Source organism: Cupressus sempervirens, chromosome 9, assembly GCF_028749045.1.
Source record: "Cupressus sempervirens isolate cs-2001-9-10 chromosome 9, ASM2874904v1, whole genome shotgun sequence".
NCBI classification, from domain to species: Eukaryota; Viridiplantae; Streptophyta; class Pinopsida; order Cupressales; family Cupressaceae; genus Cupressus; species Cupressus sempervirens.
In genome coordinates, this window is record NC_143126.1 from 191,163,534 (window position 1) to 191,190,603 (window position 27,070).

At 35.3% G+C, this 27,070-nt stretch overlaps 1 protein-coding gene across 2 annotated transcripts in view; it reads left to right on the forward strand.

Annotated features, from left to right (window-relative positions):
• The window catches only part of LOC149538131 (L-type lectin-domain containing receptor kinase SIT2-like), a 64,339-nt gene extending 37,717 nt beyond the window's left edge, over positions 1–26,622 (forward strand). The window contains exons 1-5 of one of the 2 annotated variants that reach the window (XM_089799508.1): positions 17,646–18,554; positions 21,471–21,948; positions 22,264–22,485; positions 22,765–23,064; positions 25,765–26,622. In XM_089799508.1, coding sequence (XP_089655634.1) covers positions 18,020–18,554; positions 21,471–21,948; positions 22,264–22,485; positions 22,765–23,064; positions 25,765–26,269 — 2,040 coding nt within the window. In that variant the 5' untranslated portion in view covers positions 17,646–18,019 and the 3' untranslated portion in view covers positions 26,270–26,622. Of the gene's footprint in view, positions 1–17,645; positions 18,555–21,470; positions 21,949–22,263; positions 22,486–22,764; positions 23,065–25,764 lie in introns of those variants that run through there. The other variant, XM_089799509.1, reaches the window with a different exon arrangement.
• The last annotated feature ends 448 nt before the right edge of the window (positions 26,623–27,070 follow it).

The window sequence follows — 27,070 nt, forward strand, 5'->3', positions numbered from 1 at the left end:
AATGTTTGGCTCACTGCTGATCAAGATAACTACCTTGATTTTATATGAATATAAATAACAACCAATACAAATAGGTTCATTGTCATCATATAAGAAATGATATTGAATCCACCACTAAGATCATTGTCAACAATACTTTGTAATATAAAAATGATATATATCAATATGCTCTTGATTGCATCCACACACACACACATAAAAACATTGATATTCTCTTGTTAAATTTATGTTCCCTTACATACAATCATCATACAAGACACACAAATAAATGAAATCACCACTCTTCTTATACTACTTGATGCCAAGAACTAAGTCAACCTGAGCCGGTCAAACTAAAGCATTCCCACAATGGTAAGTAATAAAACATGGACCATATCACTCAATAGAACACACCTCATACATGTCAATATGCTACACCATCTCCAAAAAAATTGGTACCAATAGATATGATCAATATGTTGTATGGTAATGGATGGGACCAATACATAAATAAACATGCTCCAAATAGGACCAAACCCACGTAGAAGTTGAGAAAAACCAACTTCACAGTTTGCCAAGAACACTTGCATGCAAATAACCTGTTGTTGAAAGGAAACTAAAGAGGGAAAAAGTGCATCTTGGAAATCTCAATGGAGTGAGAGCAAAATGTATTCCAAGATAATGAAAAAGAAAATACAAGAGTTCAATCTTAAAGGTGAATGAAACCCTAAAGCCTAAGAAAGCTAAGTTGCACATTAATAATTAATAAAAGAATTAATTATTAATGCACCTAAGAGAAAGCTTAAGCACTAAAGAGTAATAACTTAACTAATTAAATAAAAATGATTTAAAAAGTAAGAAAATAAAATATTACTCTAACACCCCCCCTTAAGCTAAGCGAAGGGGATAAGCTAACCTAACACAGCTATGAAAGCAGGAAATGAGTCCCAACAACAAAGCCTGATCAGGTACCCAAAACAAGGAAATCTCTGTAAACCAGAGACAAAGGAGAAAACCCAGTGGGAAAAACTCCTCTCCAAAAAGAGATAGAAAAAAAAGAAAAGAAATGGCTCAAGAGACTCTCTCAAAACCATAAGTATAACCAGCCCCCCATGAGAGAGAGAAGAAACACCAAACCCCCCCCCCCCCCGAAAAAAAAAAAATGATGGAGCCCCTATAGAAATGGTCAAACAAATGGAACTCTAATGCGGAAGAAACAAGAGCATAGAACAAGGAAACCCCTGAATGAGAGGTGAAATTGGAAGGCCTAACTGATGCTCAAAGGAGAAAACATGAGGATCTTGAAAGAGAACCCCCAATACAAGTGTGCTAACATTATCATGAAAGAGGAGATGAATGTCCTCTATAGGATCCTCAACAAGTGCACCTGGAGGCTTGATGAATGGAGCTAGAGGGTCAGGCAGAGCTGAAGAAGAATCCTACTAAAGGGAAAAGACCTCAACTGGATGTGGTGTGGTAGCAAAACAATGATCTTGGGAACAACACAAAGGTTCAAATGTCTTGACTGCACCACATGATGCTCTCGTGAAAGAGAAGAGCTGCGCTCCAACAATGGAGATGGTGGACCAAAGTGCAAGAAGGTGTAGAGATGGGTGGTATGATTAACTACCCCTATAGCAATAAGGCCTCTTGTTGCACTATCCTGAATGAAGACTAAATCTGTAGTGAACACAACTGTCTTCCCTGATCCATTGTGTGTAATCTAATAAATCAAGAGAAGGTTTGTAGACAGAGATGGAACATACAATACATCATTGAATGTGTCATCATGAATGCCAACTGAACCTTTCCCACTGACTGTTAACGTAGTACTATTCCCCATGAGAATATGAGGAATGGGAGAAGCCTCAATAGTGGTGAAGACCACTTGAGAAGATGCCATATGGTGAGAAGCACCTGAATCCAGTATTCAAGGAACTTGCAAAGGGAATGCAATGGATGTCTGTAATGCATGACCCTATCCAAAATTTGGTGTAGATGTCAAAGATATGGAAGAAAACTCAAAAGCAGACCCCTGTTAGGTAGAAGAGGATGGAGAGGAAATAGTGCTCTTCTAAAGAAGAGCTTGCAAATCTGCAATCTATTTCTCATAGCCATCGAATCTCTTCTGAAAACAATGTGACTCATTATGAGGTCCCTTCCGATAGTAGGAACATGTAGGAATATCTGTCTTTTATTTCTCCTTAGAAGAGGATGATGGGTTAGTAGAATGCTGAGAAGAGGAATCTGATATCTGCTTCGACTTTCGCTTCTATGTACCCTAAGGTGACTTGGCAAGTAATGCCTATGATTATGAACCTATAAGTGAATCCATCTGAGTGAGCTTGGATTGGTCACAAGTTAACCTATCATAGAATGTATCAAAAGAGGGTAAAACATATCATGCACCTAGTGCATCCATAGTGGAGTAGAAAGTAGAAGTGAAGATTTGATAAGGACCTCGAAGCTTTGAGAGTATCAAAAACAATACACTCATAATCAGAATCTATCTTTCCAGCAACCTATAAAATAGATCAAAGAGACTTGAACTTCATCAAGAAGTCCTCAATATTGGTGAATGAGTCAGGTACCAAGGAGGTGAACTCTACATCTATCTATAGAACCCTGAATTGATTCATTGTACCAAACAAGGTGGAAAACTTGTCCCACATAGCCCTAGGTGTAGTCAAACCATCCAAGTGAAATAATAACCCATCTGAAATATTCAGTGGAACGAGGCCCATTGCATCATCCATCTTATTTTGTTGCATAAGAACCTCATAAGGCCTCTATAGAATTGGTTGAGTTGCATTGAGGCATGACCATAACCCCTTTTCCTTAAGCAATTTGGTCATCTGTCCTTTCCAAGTATGGTAGTTGTGAGGTGTAAAGCAGGCGACAGAAGATTCTACTATTGAGAGAAAGTAGATAGAAGTAGAAGGGTTATTTCTGAATTAAATTATAGAAAGAAAATGTAGCCCCCCTACAATGTATAAATTTATCCCTTGTATACCAAAGAAACAACTAAGGAAAAAACAAAAAACTAAAAGAAAACCTGGATGCCAAATGTAGAGAGGGAGGAAATAGAAGCCTCTACTTCAATGCCAAAATTAGGAGCTCAAACGATCATGTCATAAAATGAAACCAACATCATCATCTTCGACTTGGAACCAACTTTCCAGTGATATTTCATTTTTTGAAAATAGACACCATATGCAAAAGATATGGCTCAAAAACCAACTTCCCCTTCCAAAGAATGAGCTCTCTGGAAAAAATTTGACGGTTGTATGGTCGTCAAATGCCTGTTCATCGGAAAAAATTCAATCGTTAGAAAAAAAATTTGATTGCCAGAAAACTTGTTAGAAAATTGTTGTCTATGAAAAAATTGAGCACTGGTTGAAAAGGTGACATCAGTGCCTAGAAAATGATGTCACCTATTAGAAAAGATGATGTCACCACTGATGACGGTGACAGGCTAGTGATAGCTATTGCCAGGTGGCGGGGGTAGTCGGGCGAAGTTGCGTTAGTGGTGGCGGTGGGATGGTGGTGTGTCGACAGTGGTGAGCCATGGGCTAGGTCCTTGTGGCGGGGCGCAGTCTGAGCGCGGGTTGTACGCTAGTGGCGTGTGGGTGGTATGTTGGCTCTGTAACAACGATGCCATTTAAAAAAAAAATTTAAAGCATTTTTTGATTTTTTTCATTTTTTTGATCCGTGCGACCTTGGGAGGCCAATTTTTTTTTCTAGAGGCTATTGTGGCCAAAATTGACAAATTTTATATAAATTTTGACTATACCAGGCTTTCTAAGTGCAATGCGGACATCCATTTTTTCCCAAAGTGCACTAGAAAAAAGGTGCCTCCTCCAAATTGAAGAGAAAAAACCATGAAAAACTAGGTTTTCTGTCTTCAAATCATGGCTTCAAGATCTCCAGACTAGGCAGTAGTAGGGAAGCTCTGATACCATGTAGAAGTTGAGAAAAACCAACTTCACAGTTTGCCAAGAACACTTGCATGTAAACAACCTATTGCTGAAAGGAAACCAAAGAGGGAAAAAGCGCATCTTGGAAATCTCAACAAAGTGAGAGCAAAATGTATTCCAAGATAATGAAAAAGAAGATACAAGAGTTCAACCTTATAGGTGAACTAAACCCTAAAGCCTAAGAAAGCTAGGTTGCACATTAATAATTAATAAAAGAATTAATTATTAATGCACCTAAGAGAAAGCTCAAGCACTAAAGAGTAATAACTTAACTAATTAAAGTGAAAATGATTTAAGTAGTAAGAAAACAAAATATTACTCTAACAACCCAAACAATCGATCCACCATATGTTGCACACAAAATAGAATCACCACCAAAATATATGAGGATATACATTTAAAGTAAATCCTTTGCTGAACATCTTTAATGATAGACCAAGTTTATTGATACGCACCAACTGATACAACAAAACCATAACTATGCATTAGATATATTAACATTAATGACAACCAATAATGACACAAACATGAAAAAAAATAGCTTCACATTCTAACAGCATGGAGACCAAAATCCTTCCAAGTGTGGTACCTATTAGGATCATCTCTATAAATGTAATTTCAAATCACTATGTTCTAGGTTTCATTTATGTCAAAAACTTTGATTGTCATATTTGAAGATATTGATAATCATCAATGCAAGATTGTTATCAAACCATGTGTCAAATAATTAGAGGGTGAAAAGTTCTCGAGTCACATAGTGGATGCCTTTGGGAGTGCTAATGAAGATCCATAAAAAATTCCTTCAAATATCTTTAACCTTAAGATATTGTTAGAGTAAAGAGTTAATTTCATTTCATTTATTAAATTACCTTTACTCCCTTTTTAAGATTTTACTTTATGCACTTGCATTTCCATTCAATAATTAAATATTAATTATTAAATGTCATTTACCTCTTAGGATTTCCCTTTTAGGTTTTACAATCTCCTTTTATAAGGATTGATCAATTATAAATTTCATTCATTCTTTTTAGTCTAATAATATAATTTTCCATATTCTGAGAGCCAAACTCTTGCCTCTTCTTTGTCTTTTCTTCGTTGTGACAGGTTCTTGTATGCAATGTTCTTTGGGTTTTGGGGATTTGTTTTACTCAAATCCTTCATGGCATTAGAGTCAAATCTATTGTAGCTTGTTCAATTTTTGAAAAAAGTGGGAATGAGGGTTTGTTGGAAATGATCTGGTTGTTTTTCAAGTTTTTTTTGTGAAAATAGGGGGGTCTCTAAATTTTAGAGCACTTTGAGGCCAAACAACCCTCACGGTTGAATTCAGAAGATGTCAAAACCCACATTTTCATATTAAATATGTCTATTTTGGCCAACTTTGGATTCTGAGGCAAAATTTTGTTTTCCTACCAAGGTTGTATGACCCTTGGCATGCACTTTGAGGTGGAAAAATCTAGAAAATCACAAAAATAAAATAAAAGGTGGTTAAATTCACAACTATGGTTATTAAAATTTCGTGGTAGCTAGCACACCAACATAGTGGTTACCTAACCACAACGATGGCCGTTGGTGGTTTATCAAACACCACTTATAGTAAGTGAACCTACGCTGCTCCTTTGCCACTATGGCTTGTTCTGTGCTCGCATCGTGCCACTCGCCACCAGGCCGTTGCCAAAAACTGCCACGATTGTGCTTCCTCTACCCACTATGTCACCTCCCAACCTCCACTTCCCAACCTATGGTCACATGGTGGGGTGGGGGCTACTTTCTTAGCCCCATCATTTTTTTTGGGGGAGTTTTGTAACTGTTTTTATATATGGAGGCCTTGTCGGTTTTTTGGCTCTAACTTGAGCATATAGAGGCATTTTTTGGATTCAAAAAAAAATGTCAAAAAGATAATTCCAAGATGGACATGATGGTGAAGGTATTTTTTGGATTTTTTTCCCAATTTGGTACCTATTTTTTTTATCAAGTTCATATGATACTTTCTACATTCTAGAGGTCATAACTTGCTCGTTTTAGCTCTATTTTCTAATCTGAAAGAAGTGCCAGGAAGCTCTTCTCTAGAAGTTTCTAGATTCTTTGCACTAGTCATCTATAGGAAAGCCTAAGAAGACACTGAAAGCAAAGAAAAATTTAACAGGCAATGAGATTTGCTCCAAGCCTACTCCTAAATCAGATGCTTGGAAATCCACTCTAAATGGTAAAGCTTAGTGAGTCTTCCTCCAAGACTAAGAATTTCATAGGTGATCCTTGCAAGTTTTGTGGCAAGGAAGGATATCTAGTTTCCAGGTGTTGGAAACATCTTGTGGCTTTAGAGGAGTCCGTGTAACAACATAGTATTGCTTCTCTAAAGCCACCACCTCCTCCTTCAGGGAAATAACATGTTTTTTCTACAAAAGCATTGTCTTCTACAACTACTTGTATTCTTAATTCAGGTGCTTCCCACCATATGACACACTCAACTGATTTGGTTACCTTACTTGCTCAGAGTGTTACTACAAAGATTACAGTTGGTGACTCCACACAACTTTCAATTTCAGGTTCAAGAACTATCTCTTTAGAGGGTGGTTCACTACAAGATTTTCTCTCAGTTCCAACCATTTCTACAAACCTCCTGAATGTCTTTTAGATTTTTCATCCTAGCTCTGGTAAGATAGTTGAGTTCTCACCACATGATGTGGTTATTCGAGACCTCCATGATCATGATTTGGTTGTTGCTATTAGGATTGTTGATCGTTAGTCTCACTTATATCAATTTGATAGCTTTGATAACTATGATTCTATATGTGTTTCTCTTATTGCTCATGCAGACACAATGAGAAAGCTTTGGCATGAACGTTTTGGCCATATCAACTATAAATATCTACAACAGATGAGTACACAGGAGCTAGTGACTAGGCTACCACAAATTTCTTGTACTGACGATATTTTTTAAGGTTGTGCATTTGGAAAACATCACAAAGATCCATTTTTGATAGGTAGATCCACCTTTGCAAAGGCACCATTCAAGTTGATACACAATGATCTTATGTCATTCTCTACTCCATCCTTTTCAAGTGCTTGATATGTGCTTACCTTCATAGATGGATTCTTTAGATGCACATGAGTGTACTTTTTAAAGTTCAAGTCCAATGTCTTTGATTCATTTCAAATCTTTAAGATATTTGTGGAGAAGAAGTCTGGTCTTTCTGCCAGGCGTAAACACACTGACAATGGCAAGGAATATGTGAATAATTCTTTTAGATATTTTTGCAATGAGCATGGTTTACATCACCAGTTCATAGTTCCTCATACCCTTTAGCAGAATGGGTCTATAGAGAGAAAGAATAGGACATTACGAGAGATGAAAAATTGTATGATAGACTCTCGAGCTATGAGTTCTTCATCTTGGGTTGAGGCTATCAATTGTGCCAACTTTATTCAAAATAAGATGCCTCACAAGGCATTGCGACATTTGATCCCTAAGGAGGCTTGGACAAATGTCAAGCCCAATATTTCTACATTTTGTATTTTTGGTAGTGAGGCTTGGACATTTATTATAGGTGCTCAGTGGAAAGTCATGGAGAAGAAGATTCAACCACTCATCTTTGTTGGCTACTGTGAGGATGTAAAGGCATACAACTTGTTAGATCTTGATTCCAGAGATGTCTTGTTTTGGCGAGATTTCTAGTTTGATGAGCATTATCGTCAGATGGAGCCTCCATCATCATCTTCTCCCTCACTACCTAGTACTTCCTCAACTCCTCCATAAGATTATGTATCCTCTGAGGAAGATCTTGATGTTGATCCCCATTCACCACCTCCCCAGTTATTCAACGAGTGCCCAAGTGGGTTCGTGATACTATTGATGTAGCAGGACCTATGGCAAGTGATCCTTTAGATTCTTGTTTCACTCATGCTTAGACTTCTAGTACTAGACTATTGAGTCATGCCATTTTAGATAATCCATAGATCTTTTCACAGGTGGCATGAAACTTAGAGTGGGATAGGGATATGGATGAGGAGTACTCTTCTTTGATAAAGAACCACACATGGATCTTTGTCCTCTTCCAAAAGAAAGAAAGTTGGTTCGGTGCCTGTGGGTGTACCATACCAAGTATGTTGCAGATGGTTCTATTGATAGGTACAAGGAATGTCTTGTTGTAAAGGGCTTTTCATAGGTTGAGGGTATTGATATGCTTCACAAATTCAACATGCTTGATTGCAAGCCTACTCCCACACCTTTATAGTCGGTTGTTGTTTTATCTACCACTTGCACTACTCCAATAGTGGATTCCACTTTATACAGACAACTCGTGGGTAGTTTGTTGTACATGACACACACACATTCTGATATTTTCTTTGATGATGGACTTGTCTCTAGATTCTCACATGATCCACATGAGAGTCATTTGCAAGCTTCTAAACGTATCTTGATGTACATTAGGGGTACTACATATTATGACATTCACTACACATCAGGGGATCCTCACATTGTTGATTACACAGACTCAGATTGGGCTGGTGATATTGATGATTGCAAGTCTACTTTTGAATTTATTTTCCATCTTAGTTCTGGTCCTATCACATGGTATTGCAAAAAGAAACATGCTCATGTATTATCGTCTACAGAGGTAGAGTACAAGGCAGCTGTACTAGCTAGTCAGGAGGTTTTATGGCTTTGATAGTTGATGATAGAGTTTTGATTTCTTCCTGATAGTCCCACCTTTCTTTGGCATGACAATCAAAGTGATATACATATTTCTTGCAACCCAGTTGAGTATCAGAGGACCAACCACATTGAACTTCACATGCACTTCATCAAGCATCTGATTTAGGATGGCTCTCTAAGCTTGGAGCACATTCCAACTACTGAGCATATTGCAGACATCTTCACTAAACCTTTTGCATCCTTGCGATATCTTTAGCTATGTTATATGCTTGGGGTGAAGGAATTTGTCCTTGGGGGTCTCACTGAAGAGTCCTTCCTTCCTTCTTTTCTTGCCTTTTAGCTTTTTTTATCTCTTTTTGGAGTAGGGTTTTTCCCATGTGGTTTTCCCTATTTCTCTATTTCATAGAGATTTGGTTATGATTAAGGACCTCATCAGGCCTTGTTGTCGAGACCCAAGTTTGCTCTCAACATTGTAGTTTCCTTGCTTTTTCATGCATTGTTTGTAGCTGCATTGTTGCTCATCTTAAGAGGGGGTGTTAGAGTAAAGGGTTAGTTTAATTTCATTTATTAAATTACCTTTACTCCCTTCTTAAGATTCCACTTTATGCACTTACATTTCTATTTAATAATTAAATATTAAATATTAACTGTCATTTACCTCTTAGGGTTTTCCTTTTAGGTTTTATGATCTCCTTCTATAAGGATTGATCAATTGTAAATTATATTCATTCTTTTTAGTCTGATAATATAATTTTTCATATTCTCAGAGCCAAACTCTTGCCTCTTCCTTGTCTTTTCTTCTGTATGCCAAGTTCTTGCATGCATGTGTTCTTTGGCTTTTGTGGATTTGTTTTTCTCAAATCCTTCAGGCATGAATCTAGATAAGGAACCTAAAATGAAGAGAAATAGACTTGAGTAATAACTAGACTTAGCATCCTCCTAATATTTCCTTACCAAGGAAAGAGGTTAAGAAATCTAGAGGGATAATACAATTTCTTCTCAATATTGGTCATATCCATTTTCCACAAGGTGGAAGGAGAATCTTAGAAGGAATACCTAGAAAACTAGAAATTTTTCCAATATTAATCTATTTGTAGCATGTAGGAGCCTAGAGACAAACATAGTTTTAAAAATAAATTATTTGTAACTTTCACTTTTCATTACATATTCAACCCAAAAGTCTTAATAAAACATTCAAGCATCATATGGTTTATCTAATATTATTTTCTTCCTCTTAAGATGGTGAGGAGATAATCATCTAAAAGTGACCATTAATGGTTCAAGATATGATATGGAACTAGGAAAATAAAAGCCTTTGAATAGGTTATGCAAAACAACATTATTCAAGAGATAGATGCAAACTTAAATTCAACATGTACACAAAGAGACAATCAAATGTAAACCTTTATGAATGACCAAAATGAAGGAGATTGTTATCCATTAATAGTAATGCACATAAACACAATAGGATTTTTTTATTTTATTGGATGCATAATCGTGGCCCAAATCCTAGATATTGAAGCATAACAAGGATAGATCAATGGTTACTTAACATGACCCTAAGCCTTGGTGAAGTCAATCTAAATAATCATGAGTTGTTTAGAATATACTGACTATTCCATTCCTTCCTAGACTACAATTGTATTGTCAATAATTACTTAAGCCACTAATTTTGAGGAATAATATAGTGAAGCTTTAAAAAAAGTGCCTTGGCAATGCTTTTATAAGGAGTTTCAACAAGGTGATTGCTCTCTAGCCAAATATATGCTTGGGGCTATTATACTTAAGTAAAAACTTTATACCCCCCTTCTTTATAAGAATTTCAAAGAAATTAAAATGAAATGTTTTGAGATTAAATTTATTAAGATTTTCATTAATTGATTATCATGTAACTTTATAAGATTCATAGAGAAAACCATCATAACTAGGCCCGTCTTATTTTTGACCATACATAGATAGTTTATTTTAGGTGATCTTTGGTAAGAAGTTGATCATAGAACACATATTGGAATTGGAGATCTAGAAAATAATAACACTTAAAACTATTGTGGAGCTATTTCATATTAAAGATTGGCTTTGTAAGAGTTGAAATTTTAATAGTGATGAATAGCACATTGAAGACCTTTTGACAATTAAGCCAAGAAATGTTGATCTTTTCTATTTTTCATGGATTGAAATTATTACATGGGTATAGGGACAACAAACTCTATTTGAAAATTCTATCAACAATATTAAACCAATAAAAACTATAATCAATAGACTTGAAAAAAAAAGAATGTATTAATGACTCTACATTACAAATTAACATTTTCTTCGAGTTGAGAAATCAACATAACAAAATAAAAGTCTACAATTGAAGATAACATGTCCAAATAACATAAGATTGTATTATATTTAGAGAAAAAAAGAATGTTTTCAAACTATTGATCTATTTTAAAATTTTTTTAAACCTATTTGTGATATAGGAGCCATTAGAAAAAAGGGGTTATCCTTTAGATGTTGGTGAAACCAACTATGAAATCCATCACAACCTTCTACTCTATGAAACCAATGATGTATCACTACAAGGATAAACTATTATGTAAACAATCTTTCCTATGCACATTAAAAAAGGATATAAAAAGGAACCACAAGGTAAAAATACTACAATTTTCTTAAAAACATCACCAAAAAACTATACACTACTACTTGTAGAATGCAATACTAGAATAGCTAAACTTGAAGAAACCAAAGCTGAAACTCAAAGTAGAAAGCCCACCTAAATAATAAAATGAGTAAGAAGTTGATTGGAGGTCAAGGAAAATTGCATAAGCCTCCATCTATTGTGAATCATTATGATCATATGGTTTCACAATGAAAATAGACTTTGGTTTCATGAGTTCAACATCCTCACTATCATCTCGAGGGAAGAAGATGTCAATGTTGTCCAACAATATACAAGCATAATTAAAGACTTGTGTGACATTACAAATATTCCTTTGACCATGTGTATGACTTGATTCTAACACCATGTTAGTCATGAAATATATAATATTGATACAAAGAGTACCACCAAGATCTTTGAATAGCTCCTAATATGCACCACCTCTTCATACATCTCCCCCTTCATGATTTCTATCTCCATTGTCATCTTAGACTTATCAGCCTTCCTACTCTTAACTCATTACAAAGGTGTCATCAAGCTACTAGAATAATTGGTTTATGGGGAAAAAATATGACAATAGTCAAATCAAAACACAACACTTTAACCACAGACAATAAAACAAACATACACAAATCTTCCTTAGAATGATGATATCCATCCTAACCAATCTTTGAAAGAACCTTCAAATCAACCATTTAAATAATTTGAAAGACACCCAATCCCTTTTTGAACCATTATTTACTTTACACCAATTATACTCTTTATAAATAATAAATGTAAAAATTAGACAAACACCCAATAAACCACTACAATATTTATAAATTCATTAGTGACAACCACTACAAATATTTTCTAACAATAGCCAAGTGACTTAAAATTGATATCATAGTCAAATGACCCTTAGTCTACTAATGAAGTTGAAAACCAACTTTAAATTACAACATATAATATCTCTAATCAACACTAAACCCTAAAATACCTACATATCAATATAGAGAAAACAAATCTACTATCTCACACATATAAATTATTGTTTAATTACGCCGAAGGTGTACCTATACTGAAGAAAACAAACTCGATTTATGAATCAATGGTTAATATCTTAGCAGAATAGTGCAAGACAATTGCAGACGTTTCAGTTGATATTTTTATGTCATATTTTCCTTGTCACCGATAGAGAGAGAAACTGCACAAAAAGTTTTGTGTATATTCGTTCTCATTGATTGGAGTTTGGAACACACAATGGATGTGGTTTAGTGCATTAAATATTTTCATACTGTTGTCACCTACATATTTGATATTTGATGGATTATTTATGTTATTGTCCTCGAAACTCGAAGTTCTGCTCCAAATGTTTCTTGCACTTTATCTTTTTAAAAATTCTTTACATTTTCTATCTACCAATAGGTGAGCGAATCTATAGTTGGTTTGTTTTGCCTTTTTTTTTGTTTACATTTTCTTTTCACTGGTATTATTTTTTGTACTAATTATTAAGAATGTTAGAATTATTCCTTTCTCAACATTCTCTCTCTTCATAGGACCAATCAAAACTTAGTTTCATAAAATTCATATAATTTAACTTTAAAACTGAATGTGCAATGCAGTTGGAGTGGATTTTATATGCAAGTTTATATTTGTAAGATAATCATTACTTCTTTCTTTTCCCTCTTATGTCTAATCTCTCACATGTTATATTAGATCTCTTTTACTTGAGTTTTTAACAATTATATAAAATATCTAGTTTTAAAAAATTCTTTGATATATTAATAATGTTTATAAAATATTATAGTATTCAATGTGAAAATTAATTTAAAATTAATGTTATAACATAATATATTTAAATAAATGTAATGTGTAATTACATTAGTATAAAAATATATAATATTTTATAAACAATATTAATATGCCAAAGAATTTTATGAACTAGATTTTTATATATTTGTTAATTATAATAATATGGTTTAATGAGTGAATTTTTTAAAATATTGCTACATAAGCAAGTGTATCAAATGTAGAATAGTCATTTCAAATTTTATTTTAGGAACATTGAAGTGCATTTCACACAATATCAAGTATCCTTTAATGGAACACAAATTTGAATTTATCTAGTGTTTTTTTATTTCAAATATTTTTTTCTAATATATTTGTGCTATCTCTTATATCATTTTTTATTGTATATTTAATTTACATAAATTAATTTTATTATATAGATTAAATATAATATAAAATATAAGATATCATTAATATACAATATTGATATGGTGTACAATAAGATCACAATATTTATATGGTGTACAATAATATGATAAGATCACACAAATCAATAAAGTCAAACTTATCCATAAAATATATTATTTTTTGAGTTTATATAACAAATTTTAATCTTCATTAACTAATTTGATACTCTCTTCATATAAATCTTTGAGACACTTAAACGAATGGACCAAGATCACTTAAGTTTGAAATGTCTTATTTAAATTATGGTTGGATTCCTTTTTCATGTATATATTTTGATATATTTATCAACTTTATAAGTTTAATATTTACCTAAGCTTATTAAATAATAAACACCACATATTGGTCAATGCTTACATGATGCTTACTATCATGGTTAGAGCTAGGGTTTTAGTTAGGGCTAGAGTTAAAATTAGGATTATCTTTTATGTTTAGGATTGCAAATTATAATTAGGATCATGCTTTGGGTTAAGGTTTACATCATCATTGTTGTCAAGGTTAGGATTAGGGTTTATGATTGTGATAATGGTTAGGTTGAAGGATTATATCATTGTTGTAATTTGATTAGGGTTAATAGTCAGGGTTAGGATTATAATAAGAGGTTAGGATTTACACCATCTTAGGGTTATAATTTGGTTTGTAGTTTTGTTTATGACTTAAGAATAGGGTTTGATGCTCATGTTAGGGTTAAGGTTAGATTTAAGGTTGTGGTTTGGATTGTGAATAGGGTATAGGATTACAATCATGATTAGGTTTAGAGGTTTTTAGAGATAAGGTTAGGTTTGAGGTTAGATTTAGGAATATAGTTAGTTTATGGTTAAATTTAGGTTTTTTGGTAAGGTTTGGATTAGAAAAATCGTTAGGTTTATGTGATGTTTAGGGTTGCAATTTTATTTATCTTTTGAGTTATGATCTTGTTATGGATTAAGATTATGATAATGATTATAGTTTAATGTTTCTGATAAGGTTAAAGCTTATGGTCATGAAGTATGACTATCTTCCTAATTTAGATGTTTTTTTATATTTATTTATGTACCTATCACTTATATATTAGGACCTCTTGCATAAATATTATTGACTAAATAGTTCTTCAAATGACTTATTAGTTGCATATATATATATATATATATATATATATATATATATATATATATATATATATATATATATATATATATATATATATATATATATATATACCAAATTTTTTTTCTTATTGTACTTGCTCTAGGCTAGTACTATTGCATTCACTTTGCAAGATTACTCAATTAGTTTAACATCAATCCACCAATTACAAACAATGATTTTTTAATTATTAAAATATTTCTGAAGCTTTGCTATTAATTTATATATTTTATATTTTATAAAAAAAATATGATTGGTTGAATAGATTTTGTGTTATAGGAGACCTTTTTTCGGAGGTTCTCCATATTGCAATATTTTCAGCTAAAATTTATAACAGAGAACATGGTTAATATAAATTGTGAAGTTATTTTGCACAAAATCAAATAGTATATTGACTTAATATGATTATTAGTTTTTCTCCACATTTAACCTCTATTCAATATTTTTAACTAAATACTAACACTACACTTTACTTTTTTTAACACCCTCATCCTAAATTCTAAAACACCTTTTACTCTAATTATATTGTACTATTATAAATTCTAAATACAAACGGTAATTATATTTAAAAATTCAAAATATTCAAACAAGCAAATCAAATGCAAAACTACATTTTGCCTATAACTCATTTATTTATATTATTATTTTAATTAGTATAGTGTTATAAAACAAAACCAAAATTATATTATAACTTATTTATTATAAATATTTTTTTTACTATAATTAGAATTAACGACAAGTACATGCCACTACGTGACACTTGTTACTATCGATATTTCTTCTCTGTACCCATTAAGGATATTCCAGTTCTTAAACTGTGCTTAAATTACTCAATTCATGTCTGAAGCTTTTTCACCGTGTGAATACGATTTCGTATCTATTGACCATATGATCGTGGGACCTCCGAAGCTTCCTCACAATATTCAGTAGGAAACTATTATTTCGCACCACTGTCCATCACTAACACTAAAATCAAGCTTAGTCAACAATAAGGAGAAGCCCATCAGTTCTGAAAGCGAAAAAACAGTATCCAATAATTCCTGTAATCTACATGTTAATATGCTATATTTCCTCATCTAGAAGTTTATACGTATGGAAAATGTCTTCCAATTGCGTAATGCAGCCATCGCTTTGGAAAGCCGACATAACAAACCAGAGAAATAAACGCCTACTTTCCTATCATCATCCCTTCAAAAGTTTTGACCCTGACTTTCATGGATTGTCGATATATTTAAAAATTAATCCTTTCACACTTTGGTCAACAAATGAATGTGTGTTTTAATTTTCCAAATGGTTTTAAGAAAATCAGGCTGCTTTTACTGTTGAGGTAGGTATAATTATGACTCATGGGAAGACGGTCGCTTGCCTTGAAGTTGTCCCTAAAATTTAAAATTAGTGATTAAATGAGAGATCTTAATGTTAAATAGTTTAAAGATTTTCAATGTTTTTATAATTGAATTTAAAAATAAAAAAGAAAGTTTAAGAGGTGGATTTTTAATGTTCATGTGACAGGGTTAAAGATTGTCTAACGAGAAATGGAAGTTATTTTTTAAGTAAGTGTGGAAAATCTATAATATTTTTAGATTAAATTGTGTATTAGTTTTTGTATTAACATTGATGAAAAGTTGAGATACAATCTAATTTAAAAATTTGTCATATCTTGAGATTATAGATTGTGTAAATTTCTTGTCCTTCACTTAAAAATTGTCATATAAAGTTAATGGACTTGTGGTCTACCACACTAAGGATCAAGTCTTGCGAAATGTATATACTCAATCTTTGGCTCTTGGACAGAGAGGTTTTGGCTAGTCTCTACTCGTGAACTTTTGTCCTTGTTAGATTACCATACCTACACTCACAACCTTCTATTAATGTGAAGGAAACATGGGGACTCACACCCTTGCCAAAACCTTGAAGTACCCATCCTCGAGACCCCTTGTCCCAGCAATTCGCCCCGACGTACCCAGGTACTGATGTTACGTTGATTAATGTTACTCTCTCACACACTTATTACAAATGAAATCCCCTTGGTATTAATTCTTTATTTGAAGAACCACTTGTAAACCCTCTTATTATTATTATTACATTTAAACATGGTCCAACTTTATTGATACAAGTCCAACTTTATTGATACAAAAGTTTTTCATGCCATAATCAAAGCATGATATTTAGGCAAACCTCTTCACAAGAAATAAGATGTTTCCATTATCCAAAAAAATTGAAACATAGGGCACAATGCATGGATTTTGTAGTGAAGCTTATTCTTACAAAATTTAAGCCCCCATAATTTATGGAAGTTGGTAGTGTCATGATTTTGTTTTGAAATATTTCATTCACATACCAAATAAATAAAAATGTTAAAAAAATTATTGATAAGAATTGGAAATTGTTATATGATTGGCAAGTGGCAAAGAAAAGTCTAAGCCGGTGGGGCAAATTCTAGCCCCACACCTTTTCCACCAGCTCAAATTTGTAAATAGTAGAGACTACTAATTTTAAGGAGAAGATTCCAATTAATCCTTTACCAAACCTTTTTCATTTCATGGGACCAACCACCACCATAAGATAACTTAGCTTCACACCATTATTTAACTAGAAATTAAAGTATTTTCATTACACAAATTTATAAGATATGGTCCTTGTCCCTTTTGCTATTAAAACCATTTTCATTATGAATATAAACCCTCCCACCTCCCGCTGTGTTCTATTGGAGAGTGTGACCATTAAACCATTTGCGGCCTTAGGCAGGGGTCCTATGAGAAGAGCTTGGGCTCTATTTTTATGGAGCAGGGGACTCCATGGTAATTTTTTAGAGGGGCCTAAAGCTTTAACTGGGATCTTTTTTTACAAAATAGGAGCCCCAAATTTTTAGCCCTCTCAATTTAAGTGGGTGAAAATGGGGTGGGGCTGAACAAATTTACGAAAAAATATAAATTTTTATTTTCAAAATTCATGACACAATCCTCTTCCTTGAATTTAGGAACTATGGACCCGTTCCTTTTTAAAATATGCCTAAAAAATCTCACTCACTATACTTTTAATCTACTTTTAAGAAAGTAGAAAGCGGGTGCCCATAGGAACCCAGCCTTATACACAGTAACTTTGTTCGCTACTGAAAACCATGTAGTCTTTAATTTAGAATGGGCCTCTGTTTTATTTATGAATAGTTTGGACAGATGCTTGTAGAGAGTAACATGGAGGCAAATACTCGTTTACAGAGACTGCTGTACGGTTGCACATGTTCTAATGGCTGTTGTTTGAGCTGTAGATGTGTATATTTAATCAAATTAAAGGTGTTGTATGCATAGGGAATGATAGTTTGGTTTAACGGTATTCTATTCTTTGAATTGGAAAACCATTTTCTGCCTCTATGGATTTCTCGTGGCCTCGGTTTTGAAGGCCACGATGCACAGCTCAAGACTGAGCTTGTGCCTGTTGCTGTTTGCAATAACAATAATTGCAGCAGCACAAGAATCTTCGGACAACAAAACGCTTGCCACTTTTGTCTACAATCATTTCAATGTCACTCCAAGCCTAATATTCGTCCAGAATGCCGTGGTTCGCTCAGAAGCGGTCAGACTTACAAATGATACGAAGTGGATGATTGGTCGTCTTTTCTATTCCACTCCCCTGGAAATAAAATCTAATGGCACTGTTTCTTCCTTCAGCACAAGTTTTGTCATGGCCATGGTGCCACCTCCCCAAGCAGAGGGCACGGGCCATGGAATAGCCTTCGTTATGAGCCCCACAACGTCTTTCATTGGGGCATCTTCTGCTGAATACCTGGGCATATTGAATGACACCAGCGATGGACAGGCTTATAATAATCTGCTTGCAGTGGAGTTTGACACGAGCCAAAATGTGGAGTTCCAAGACCCTAGTAACAATCATGCTGGACTGGATCTTAACAGCCTTGTGTCTATCGACACCCATTATTCAGGTCCTCCTTGTTTTCCTTTTGCTATTTTTTTTCTTATGCTACTTGAATGTTACAATACACAGCCTGTTGAGTAAGTACAAGGAATTGCAAGCTGCCATTAACATCAGAAGCAAGGAAACCGAATCACAGGCAATCGTCATAACAACAGCTCTTTGCCAATATTTCATCGCGTCCGTTACTAGAATAACAAATCGCCCTGGCCTCCAATTCCAAACACAAAAATACCTAATTATCAAGGATTTGTTTGTCCAGGTCAATCCAATTAGTTTATCTGTACAGGAAAAACATCGGAATATCACCGTGGCCTCATTATTGAAGGTCAAGGATACCCTATTTGAGATAGCTGCTCCTGATCATCTAACCACAATAAATCAATGATTCATGTCATTAAAGTAATCCAGCGCTTTACGTATGCAGGGTCAAAACATGAGAGAGAGCCTAAGGTCGTCATTCTCTGCCTTTTCAAAGCCTATCTGTACATACGGTGAACCTTTCTTGTATAACGTATTGCAGAAATCAATACTAAATTTAGTTTAAAAGAACCGTTTACAAGTAGAGGAGAAAACATGAGAAAACCAAATGATTGCCCTAGCCCCGTGTTTCAAGGTCGCTTGCTTTTAATCATCCAGTAAGTAGCTACGAAAATGAGGCAGTAGGGATTTATGTGACTAAATCAATCAGGAATTTTTACATTTGCGGCAGGAAACTTGAGAAAACCGATCAAAATAGGACTTTCTTCCTGACACTTGTTACGGAGCTTTTAAATCCTCCTGCTCGCTAAGCATGACATCATCGGGCTTTTACCATTTGCAGGCATAGGCACTTGAAGAAGCTGCCTACAGCAAGCTTTTTGTATCCTTTGTTTGAAAACCTTCTCTGTAGTAGTAACTTGGATGTCCTGATAAGCATGGTGAGCATTCGATACCAAAATTTGATCAGTTCAAAAGACAAAGATTCTTAAAAGTATATAGTAGTCCCATGTATTCTACCATTAACCTTCCTTAGGGTCTTGCAACGAGGAAGCCAGAAGTATGAACAGATTCACTGGTTGGGAGAGGAAAAGAACCAAATAAGAAAAATGCTTTCATCATATCAATGACTTCAGGTATTTGACCTTATCATTAAGTTATCTTGCTATTTGTTTTTCTGAATGCCTGGCAAGAGAACAAAAATGCCTGTAGATGCCACATTGTCTTCCATGAGGCAGTGAGGCTGAAGCACCTGTCTTATCTCAATTACTAAAACATTTTTTGCTTTGAAGGGTGGCTCAGAACCGGAGAGCAAACTCCACGAACTTCATGTACCCTGGTCTGGTAAGGGTTCTATTATGTACTAGCATTTTGATATGATCCCAGCCTTGGGTACAGGTTATTAGAAATTACAATGGAATAGAGATTTCCTATTTAGGTTCTTCAGAGACCCTGTATAATTTATGTGACTGGGCAAGTTAATTTGTTCTAGGTGACCGAGTCACAACAGGTTATAACTTAGTAAGTAATGAAAAGATCCAACCTTTTCATTCAGGATCCAATACTGTTGAGCTGTTAACCTTAGGCTTAAATTCTAAACCATGTTTGATCCCGATGATTGTAAAAATTCTCCTTCCTGGCCAATTGGAAATGTTCAATTGTCCCAATTCAGGTGATCTGTTTAGAAAGTTTGTGCTTTCAAAGAAGTCAGAAAGATTCATATGACTCAAGATTATGGTAGTTATTAAAATTTAAACTTATTATGATAGATCTTAGTTATTGATACGATTCTGGTTCTGCTGCTGATGCACAGATGCACAATTCTTTTTGGGGGATTTTTAGGTGTGCGTCTATATATATGTATATAGACACATGTACACTATAATATATAATATGTATACGTATATGTATATGCAGAAGTATGAAAAAAAAAAACTATTCCATAACATAATACTTCATCATTGATAGTTTAACTTCAAACATCATAAACACAAAGTGACAAATATACAAATTGAAATAATTAATTAGTAAATTACTCAAGTTCAAGATTTAAATGCAATTTGAATTACGAAGTCAGAATATAGTTCATTATTTAATGTTGATCAATCAAGAGTCAAGAGTCAAGATTTTAAAATCAAATTTAGTCAATCAGAATTATAAGGATTCTCAAAAAAGTCCACTTTCTCATCATCTCCGTCCGCTGCAAGACTTGCAAGTTCAATTGAACCATGTTTGGTTCTCTCCAGATGCACCAGGGTGCTGTTTAAGTGCTCTTGGAAGTATCCCGGGTGCACCCACAATGACTGGACATCCTTCCTGGGCCCACCAGTGCAGCATCCAAAAGCACCAGCGCACCAGTAAGCACCAGCACCCACACCTGGGCATTTCCCAGGTGCACTGATATCTTAGTGATAGATATTAAATAAATAAAAGTTTAGCAGCTCATGTGTAATAAGTAGACATAATTACTGTAACCTGATTAACTTTCATTGACATCAAATTTATCTTTGGATATACGATGTATGCAAACAATCCTTACTAATTTTAAGTTTTGCACACTCTTTCCCCTCAATATTCCAACTTATTGAGTGGGTAAAATTAAGAGGTTTCTAAACTCTTCACAGAAAGTTTGGAGAAGAGTATCGTCTGGCAGTATTATTAGTATATTAATCTCCACACATAGTCAAGATCCAAATAATACTAATTGTCAACCAAAAGAACTATATTTTGACTCTAAACCTTGATCTTATTTATATTTCTCTATCCCCTCGTTTCAAAATTCAACTAATAATAGTTAACATAGTATTCATTCTCGTGAAATGTTTCTCAGATCATGGCAATGCTTCCCATATAACAGCATGGTTGGTGCAAATTATACAAAATTTATAAAAAACTTTACAAAAAAGCACTCTCATTTGATAAAATCTCATTTTTATTTTCTTTTCAGGTTATTGGGATGGCCAAAAATTTGTCAATGTGTCACTTAAGAGTGGTCGGAACATTCAGGTCTGGATAGATTATGATAACATTCAGGATCAGATCAATGTGACCTTGGCACTAGCTGGGATGTCTAAACCACAAAAGCCACTCATATCTCGCACAAAGCTGAACCTCTCAGGTGTTCTGCAGGACCAGGTTTATGTTGGTTTTTCCTCAGCAACGGGGAACTTTGTTGCAGAGCATTACATTCTTGCGTGGAGCTTCACCACAAATGGCTCTGCACCTCACCTAGATGTATCTAATCTCCCTTCGTTGATGTGGGAAAAGAAACCTTTATACAAGACTAGAGGATTCATAGCTATTATTACATTAGTTTCCTTCCTCCTCCCTTTGGCTGGAGCATTATTTTTATTGAAAAGATACCGGGACAGAGAAATTATTGAAGAGTGGGAGCTGGAGTTTTGGCCTCACAGATTTTCCTACAGGTATGCCACTCTTTTGTCGAAGCCTATGATTTGTAGGTCTTCACATCTTTAATATTCACAAGTTACAGTGTCTTAAATCTCACAGCCATGGCTACACAAGATTAGTATGCAAGAGGAGGATGTTAATGCATCAGATTGGAATTTTTATAGAAGGAAACTAACCACATCGACTTGGAAATTTGTATTAGACGGTGTGCAATGCATCCCTTTGGGCATATGCACTTCAATGATTTCTTTAAGTCTGTACATAGTAGTTTATATGGTTTCATCAATGTCAGGTAAACTCACATACTTGCACTTTTTACCCCTTTTCAGAGAGTTGAAAGTTGCCACAAAGGGCTTTGCAGAAGTGGAGGTCTTGGGATCTGGGGGTTTTGGACGGGTGTACAGGGGGATTCTGCCAGCTAGTGGACAGGAAATTGCAGTCAAGTGTGTGAACAAGGAGGTTCGCGAAGGAATAAAAGAATTTGTTGCAGAAATCACAAGCATGGGGAGGCTACAGCACCGGAATCTAGTCCAGCTTCGTGGCTGGTGCAGGTAGGTTGTTAAATTTTAAGGTAGAACCATATTGATGGTGCTTAATATAAATCTGAAATATCTATAATCTGATTTTAGCAAATTCAGTATTTCTCTTTCAAACTATGATTGTTCCAGAACTCCATTGACTGCAAGGTGATCCACACACAGGCACTGCTAGGAAAAGAAGGATGCTAACATATTATCTTGGGGATTTGTACCACTGAAATCTCCTTCCGAATTGGCAAACTTTTACTTAATCCAATGTATTATAAGTTTTATTTGTCACATAATGTGCAGATACAAGAAGCGCCTTTTCATAGTCTATGACTACATGCCAAATGGAAGCCTTGACAAAATGATATTTGAAAGCAACACTTTTCTCAATTGGGGTCAGAGATACACAATCCTCAAGGGGGTGGCAGCTGGGCTACTGTACCTGCATGAGCAATGGGAAAAACGAGTTGTGCACAGAGATATTAAATCCAGCAATGTATTATTGGACATGGAGATGAATGGACGTCTGGGTGACTTTGGCTTGGCACGGTTATATGACCACAGTGAGAACCCTGGAACAACTCATGTGGTGGGCACTCTCGGGTACTGTTATATACTCCATTCACGGCTTTTAGTTATAATATATTTGATGATGCATAGAACCTCTAGTTTTCTTTTTTTAGAGTCCCATTAAAGCCCAAAGGGCCAAAAGCCTGCCTCAGTTCTTACTCTGCAAAATATTTACTGAAACTAGTGTTGAGCTTTGGTATACATCAGTATCAGTGAATACACTGATGCAGAGCACCTTAAATTTAGTTTCTCTTTTTATATCTATATTTTAATCTGTCTGAAGTTCCTCAAATTTATCCTCTTTGCAATATCCTTCGCCTCTGCAATTGTCCACAGCGTATTCTCAATTACTTTATTCCTTCCAACTTAAAATACTCATAATGTATTTAATCTGCTTATCAAACTTAACCGCATTCTCTTTATCAAACACACAAGGTGCCTGAACAAAATACAGGAAATGGATCTACTTACACAACACACATAGAAAAGTGAAGCAATAAATGAAATCAAAGGTTGCTATATAGTAGTGTGTACTGAAAGTGTCACTTCTTTCCTCTTGCATTCCCTTCCGAAAAACTATGTTAGAATCCTTCAAAATGCCTATCCCTTATATTTTCCATCTGACAAAGCTATCACAAGAACGTAAGTGCCTAAATACATAATGGGATTACTTGGATTCGTTTTATAGTTGCCCCATGAATTCCTGGGATAGTTCAATTTTTGGGCCTTCCATTTACCACTCCAAGGAGGAGTGAGAGTGAACAGACAGCCAAAGGAAGGCATCCAGCCAGAAACAAACCTGCCACCCAACATGTGTGCAAGGAAAGCACCCACAATCACATAACTCTTCTTACCAACAACAGTCCACCTTCTAAGGATGTGCCTCCTAATTGATAGAAGTTCCCACCTCAAAAGAAAACTTAAAAAGAAGAGAACAATGGAGAGAATATCCCGGCCGCCACAAAGAAACTAAGTGAGATCTCACCTCCATAGAGAAATGCTTTCCCTTAATAAGAGCCTCATAGGAAGATAACCAGCCAGAGAAGACCTTCAAAAAGAAAATGAAAGAGAAAGGGGAAAGAGCAAGCCCTTCAACTGAAACCAGCCTCCAAATACTAAGGCACCAAAGAGCTGAGAGTATAACAGAGCCTCCTCAAACCTACCAAATTGAACAGGGAAGACAAGGAACGGCAGTAGAGCAGAGGAGAAGAAAAAGATCCAGCAAGGCACTGAAAGCCTAACCACAAGGAAAGCACCACAAAAGTCTTCCACAATCTTCGGCAGGAAAACCCAGAAGCACCCAGTAGCTAGACAACATCTGAGAGCAAAGATCAAACCCTCACAGAAATGAAAAGAACCCAATATCCCAGCATCCAGATCTGAACCAAAGAATCCTCAATGGAAGAGGACACGTTGAAAAGGGGAAGGCCTACGGACCCAGAAAGAGGTGGGGCAGTAGAGAACCTAAACCACTTTAGCTTGCAACAAATGCCAAAAACAGCGCTACCACAACCAAGCCAAAGCACCCGAACAAGGGCACAGACCACACCCGAAAAGGGCAGCCACAAAACAAAGGGGAAGAGAAGAAAGGCTCCTAACCAACAGCAACAGGGCTTCCCTGTACTGCAGAAAAGAACCAGATTATGCCTCCAATAGATAGAGCCAAGCGACAAGCCCACACAGCCATACAGCCAACAGATCCTCAAACCAGCAAGTCATCTGGGTCTTGATCATCATCATCCTCAGCCGGCGGCTCTCCATTGCTGCTAGAAACCCTAGCAGAGTCGCTCCCACTCAACACCATATTTTTAAGATTCCTCTATATGTTAATGATAGTGCTCTATCCGATATCCTAAAGATTCTCAGAACCAACTATGTTGCATGGGTACACGCACCCACACCCCTGGGACGTATACCTGTGCACCCAAGTATTGGATGCACGTACTTAAGTATTGGGTATTCAATGGAGAGCATCATAGCTAAGGACATTATTTAAGATTTCTGATTTTTGTTTTGATTTTTTTGTTTGAATATCAGCTTGTTGTTTATCAAGCTTAATTCATTACATGATCAGTTTGAAACTTTGATACAATACTGATTAACAGTACTGGTCAAGTCAGAAGCTTATCATTTGCAATATGTCATTGTTATATGATTTATGATCTTCTTGTTCCTGTTTAACCTTCTATGTTATTATGCATCTAAACATTTAGCACATATTATTATTACAAACATATTGCGAATCTGAAACTGAAAACCATCATTACATCTGCAAACTTTATTATTGTTCTTGTTTTGAAAACCATTGTCATGACTCATATTTTCAGTCTTTCTATAAATACTAAATTATGTCAAAAACAAATTGACGCACCCAATTACCCTTGTCCCCCATTTTGAAAAATAGTCATACCTGTACCTGTACCCCAAGTACCTCCGTCTCTGTGCAACCTTGGTTCAATGGATTTTTTTTTTCATGGAACTATTTAACTACAAAAAGTTTTGAGATTTCCTGGAGGCCTGCAGAGAAAACTTGGGATTGCCCCCTCCACTGAAGCACTAAGAAATATTTTCTCTTTCAGTTTGCACTGTGCAGAAAACCTCCAAGGCTACTGGAGCCTGGTCCCCATGCCTTGCATTATTCATCATTTTCATGGCTTTCTATTTGAGTTATATTCCTTCATATTATAAAATTCGTAATTTTGTATTTTCTGAAAATTTGTACTGTTTAAACAGATACATTGCACCAGAGCTTCTCTACTCAGGTAAGGCCACACCTGCCACAGATGTGTTCAGCTTCGGAGTAGTCTTGCTAGAGGTGGCCTGCGGGAGGAAACCGGTAGATCCTAGCAAGGATGATTCAGAGGCAATTTTAGTAGACTGGATGTGGGAATTGTATTCTCGTGGGAAAATTCTGGATGCGGTGGATCTGAGGCTACAAGGTGATTATAATATTGAAGAAATGGAGAAAGTGCTATATTTGGGGCTCTTCTGCTGTCACCCTCAGGCTGAGAAAAGGCTGGCAATCAGGAATGTGTTGCAGATACTTGAAGGGGAGGCTGATTTGCCTGTCCTTAGCATGCCTTCTTTTGGTAGCAGCATTTTGGGCAGTACTCCTAGAAGCGGATTTTTCACCGGAACGTCCTATGGTTCGTCCACCCCTAATTCTAAGATTTCCCAGGACAATTTATTCAGCTCAACCAACTCAAAGCAACAGCTAGAAACTGAGTCTCTCTTATGAACATACTGTTTAACCCCAAGGGCAAGTCTGATTGGTGAAGGATCACAGAGAGTCCACCAAGGATTGGTTCTCCCTGAGTTCCCAAGACGGTATGATGCTTGTTAATCTTGTATGAATTTGACAGAATGACTATATTCTCCTCAAACCTTATTGCCTTTGTTGGAAGAAACACATGGGGCATGTACATAATCAATTTTTTTCGATCTGTTTCCAACAGAAGACAATGTTGCTCCATACCTTTCGTTCTATACAATAGATTTAGTTGATCCTATTAATTATATATAAATATGTATATATATGAAAACCTTTTCTCACTATTGTTTATTCACAACCTAATTAAACTTCGTTCTCCATTGTGCTGTTTCCATTGTGTTTCGTGTTTCTGTTAACATAGCTTAGCACTAACCAGTACGTCTATTTCTGTAGAGATTGCTTTAAAAAAAAATTCTGTACACATTAACTTTAACAACTTAGTATTAGAGCTTATTGAAGGGATGGTAGTGTAACATGCAAAATTCTCATGAGAGCATTGTTAAAAACTAAGCTGCACATCAACCCGCATGTAAATTTCTATTGACAACCATAGTTGATTGTTCTCTATTCTTTAACTTTGCTACATATTAATTTCTGAAAGGGAAAGGCTGAGGATTTCACCCATTTCTATGGATTAGGACACATGAAACACAAACTGAAGAAGAATCTAGATATAATTACGTAATTGAAAAAAATGTTAAAGCATCTTCCATGATCTACGGTTCTAAATATCTAATTTTGCAACAGGCGAGCTTGTACCTCTGTGGC